The sequence below is a fragment of the Piliocolobus tephrosceles genome, chromosome 15 (genome assembly GCF_002776525.5).
Source record: "Piliocolobus tephrosceles isolate RC106 chromosome 15, ASM277652v3, whole genome shotgun sequence".
In the NCBI taxonomy this organism is placed as follows: Eukaryota; Metazoa; Chordata; class Mammalia; order Primates; family Cercopithecidae; genus Piliocolobus; species Piliocolobus tephrosceles.
In genome coordinates, this window is record NC_045448.1 from 32654998 (window position 1) to 32659555 (window position 4558).

The 4558-nt window shown below is 42.9% G+C and overlaps 1 protein-coding gene across 4 annotated transcripts in view; it reads left to right on the forward strand.

Moving 5' to 3' along the window:
- TTC27 (tetratricopeptide repeat domain 27) overlaps positions 1-4558 on the forward strand; it is a 191910-nt gene that overhangs the window by 5523 nt on the left and 181829 nt on the right. For all 4 annotated transcript variants that reach the window (XR_002732440.1, XM_023216383.1, XM_023216384.2 and 1 more), the window contains exon 3: positions 756-885. Coding sequence is in view for 3 of the 4 variants with exons in the window: in XM_023216383.1 (XP_023072151.1) it covers positions 756-885 (130 nt within the window). In the remaining variant the exon portion in view is untranslated. The remainder of the gene's footprint in view (positions 1-755; positions 886-4558) is intronic.

A 4558-nucleotide genomic window follows, 5' to 3' on the forward strand; every position in this document is an offset into this window, starting at 1 on the left:
TTTTGAGACGGAGTCTCGCTCTGTCACCCAGGCTGGAGTGCAGTGGCCAGATCTCAGCTCACTGCAAGCTCCGCCTCCCGGGTTCACGCCATTCTCCTGCCTCAGCCTCCCGAGTAGCTGGGACTACAGGCGCCGCCACCTCGCCCGGCTAGTTTTTTGTATTTTTAGTAGAGACGGGGTTTCACTGTGTTCGCCAGGATGGTCTTGATCTCCTGACCTCGTGATCCGCCCGCCTCAGCCTCCCAAAGTGCTGGGATTACAGGCTTGAGCCACCGCGCCCAGCCTCAAAATTTTTTCTTTTTAAGAGAGACAGGATCTTGCTTTGTCATCCAGGCTGGAGTACAGTGCTATAATCAAAGCTTACCACAGCCTCGAACTCCTGGAGTGCAAGCAATCCTCATGCATCAGCCTCTTGAGTAGCTGGGATATACCACCATACCTGGCTAACTTCTTAATTTTTTGTAGAGACGGGGTCTCACTATGTTTCTCAGGCTTGTTTTGAACTCCTGGGTTCAGACAATCCTCCTACCGTGGCCTTCCAAAATACTGGAATTACAGGCGTGAGCCACTGTGTCTAGCTAACCGAAATTGTTTCAAGTTTTAGAAATTTTTTTTTTTTTTGGTAATACTCTAGGGTAGTCTCAATAAATGTTGATAGATACTATTTTCTTAATAAAACTGAAATGGAATAGTGTGTTTGAGATTATACAGTGATAGTAGTTCATATTTATTTCTTTAACCATTCTTATATGCAGACAGCAGTTGATATTTCTACTTGGTGTGAGCAGTTTGCAACTTTTTGTTCAGAGCAACTGGACGGGGCCTCCTGTTGACTTACACCCTCAGGATTTTTTGTCATCTGTTTTGTTCCAGCAATTCAGTGAGGTATGCTTGTTGAAAATGTTATATGTAATTATTATTGTGTTATTTATTTTTTATAAGCAGGTCTTTATAAACTGGAACTAATAGTAGGTAGGAAAGAAACATGACTTTATGGTTTGCACAAAACTACTAGGAATGCTTGTTCATTGATCAGATTTTCACGTATTTCCAGAAGTTCCATTGTCAAACTCCTCTTCATACACACTCCATTTTATGGAGCCGTGTTGGCTGTGTTTTTAATGAAAGTACAGACAGCTGCACCAGTTGTTTAGTTGATTGTATCACCTCAGTTACATCAAGATTTTTTTTTTTTTTGAGATGGTATCTCACTCAGTCACCCAGGCCGTTGTACTGTGGCTAGACCTGTACCTACAGGTCTCAACCTACTCAGGCTCAGGTGATCTTCCCACCTCAGCCTCCCAAGTAGCAGAGACTACAGTCGCATGCCACCATGCCCAGCTAATTTTTTTGTAGAGATGGAGTTTTGCCACGTAGCCCAGGCTGGTCTAAAACTCCTGGGCTCAAGTGGTCTGCCTGCCTCAGCCTCCCAAAGTGCTAGGATTATAGATGTGAGTGCTGTACATAAAGATCTTTAATGGCAAAACAGCAAATCTGGAAATCTGTTTAATTTTATTTCAGGTAAGTTTTTAATTAATTAATTAACTAATTAATTTTTTGAGACAGAGTCTTGCTCTGTCACCCAGGCTGGAGTGCTGTGGCGTGATCTCAGCTCACTGCAACCTCTGCCCCATGGGTTCAAGCAATTCTTCTGCTTCAGCCCCCCAGTAGCTGGGATTACAGGCGTGCGTTACCACACTTGGCTAATTTTTGTAATTTTAGTAGAGATGGGGTTTCACCATGTTGGCCAGGCTGGTCTTGAACTCCTGACCTCAAGTGATCCGCCTGCCTCAGCCTCCCAAAGTGCTGGGTTTACAGGTGTGAGCCACCATTCCCAGCTTGCAGGTTAGTTTTGATACTATACTTAAGAATGGCTCCCAGGAGTGATTTGCTCCCAGGGGTGGCTTTAAATTACAAATACTTTATTAAAGTGCCTGGGACAGCATTGCTTCATGGTGATTATTATCCATTGTGAAGATAATATTATTGATCTGTGCCAGTGTGCCATCATTAGAGCTTGAAGTTTGAGTTCCTCAGGAATTTTTGAGCTCCTATGTAGAGGGTCTGGCTAGTATGAGATATCTACAAAAGAAGTATGGTTTAAATCAAAGTAAGAACTTTGATTTATCCAGCCACTTTGGTGATTTTGAACGTAGCTATCAACCACTCAACCTGGAAAAAGCTGAGTGATTGATAGCTATGTTCAAAATCACCAAAGTGCATCCAGAGCTTCTGCAGCAAAACAGACCTAGTGTTACCTGGTTTCTCAGAATTAGGTGTAGCAAGTAGGCCAGGCACAGTGGCTCACGCCTGTAATCCCAGCACTTTGGGAGGCCAAGGCAGGCGGATCACAAGGTCAGGAGTTCGAGACCAGCCTGACCAACATGGTGAAACCCCGTCTCTACTAAAAATACAAAAATTAGCCAGGTGTGGTGGCGCACGGCTGAGGAGGCTCAGCCTGAGGACGCTCAGGCAGGAGAATCGCTTGAACTCGGGAGGCAGAGGTTGCAGTGAGCCAAGATTGTGCCATTGCACACCAGCCCTGGGCAACAGAGTAAGATTCCGTTTCAAAAAAAGAAAAAAAGAATTAGGTGTAGCAAGTAAATGTGGAATAGAATTATTAGAGATATGTCTTAATAATTTGATGAGGGGGCAGTGGGAAGAGAAGAAGTGCAAAAACAAGCATAATGTGAAAACCACAATAATTAACTCTTTGCATATCGGGTTAGTGAGTCACTATATATACTTCATTAGAGTAATTTTAATTCATAATGCTGATCCTAATTATAATTGAAAGATTAAAAGATGTTTTGTATCTTATGTCTATGAAGGGAATTTATAATTTATGTTCTACAGAGGTTTTCATCCAAAACGGGGGTAAAAAACCCCAAACCCCAAATGACTATAGCACTTAAAGAGATAAGCTTCAGTTATCTAGAAATGTATTTATGAAACATCTCATTCCCTCTCTTATGTATGAATCAGTTTCTGGCTTCTATGGCCCTATAGTATAGATTAGAAATCCACCAAACAGCCAAAGCCATAAATATCTCCTGAGCACTGAGGTGTGGTTTGAATGGTGCTTAATTCGCATTTCTTTCTTTTTTTTTTTTTTTTTGAGATAGAGTCTCACTCTGTCGTCCAGGCTGGAGTGCAGTGGTGCAATCTCGACTCACTGCAGTCTCTGCCTCCCGGGTTCAAATGATTCTACTGCCTCAACCTCCCAAGCAGCTGGGACTACAGGTGCTCACCACCATTCCCGGCTAATTTTTGTATTTTTAGTAGAGACAGGGTTCCAGCATGTTGGCCAGGGTGGTCTCGAACTCCTGACCTCAGATGATCCACCCACCTCGGCCTCCCAAAGTGTTGGGATTACAGGTGTGAGCCACCGCACCTGGCCTTAATTCACATTTCTTGTGTCAATTTGGTCCTTACAGATTTGAGGTAATCTATAGATGAAAAGACTGAAGCTCAGAGTGGCAAAAGAATCTTGTCAGAGATCTTATAGCTGGGGCATTGGAATCCACATTTTCTGGTTCCAAAATCCAGTACTCTTCTATACTAGTGTAGAAGCACCTGTAAATTCAGGTAGCAAATAAAACAGTATGAAAATGAGTTTCATGAGAAGTTCAGACCATAAGAAATATTGCCATTAACAAAGAGATTTCTGGAAGCTGGATTTTGTCAAAGACCTTTTAGTTGGAAGTGGACCTTGAGCTAGAACCTGAAGGGTGGTTAGAAAATGGATAGAGGAGAGGAAAATATACATTCTAGGTGCAGTCATATGAGCAGGAATTTAGAGGAGAGAACAGCGTAGTGTTTGTGGGAAAAGGATACTTTGAGCTTGCCGCTTTTAGCAGTGAAAAATCAGACTTGATGGAGATCATTTGGGGTTGTAGGAAACTTTGAGTAAGTCTTTGATTTTAACTTTTTTATTGGAACTACCACCAACACTTAAAAGAGCATATGAAATGTATACAATTTAAATAATAAATCTCCTTTGTAGTCACAGCCTAGCTTGAGTGTCACAGGTAATGCTCTCCAGGTAGTGTACTATGTGCTATCTCCCTGTATAACTTTTATTTGCTGCTGTGGTAAATTACTTGTTTGTCCTTTATATTTAGGGATTCACTTAGAAGATAATGACCTACGGCCGGGCGCGGTGGCTCAAGCCTGTAATCCCAGCACTTTGGGAGGCCAAGACGGGCGGATCACGAGGTCAGGAGATCGAGACCATCCTGGCTGACACGGTGAAACCCCGTCTCTACTAAAAAAATACAAAAACTAGCCGGGCGAGGTAGCGGGCGCCTGTAGTCCCAGCTACTCCAGGAGGCTGAGGTAGGAGAATGGCGTGAACCCGGGAGGCGGAGCTTGCAGTGAGCTGAGATCCGGCCACTGCACTCCAGCCTGGGGGACAGAGCGAGACTCCGTCTCAAAAAAAAAAAAAAAAAGAAGATAATGACCTGAAATTTGTGGTAGAACAGGTAGACATATTTCTTATCTTAGAGTGATTAGGAGAAGGATTGTCTTTCTTTTTTTTTTTTTTTTTTTTTTTTTG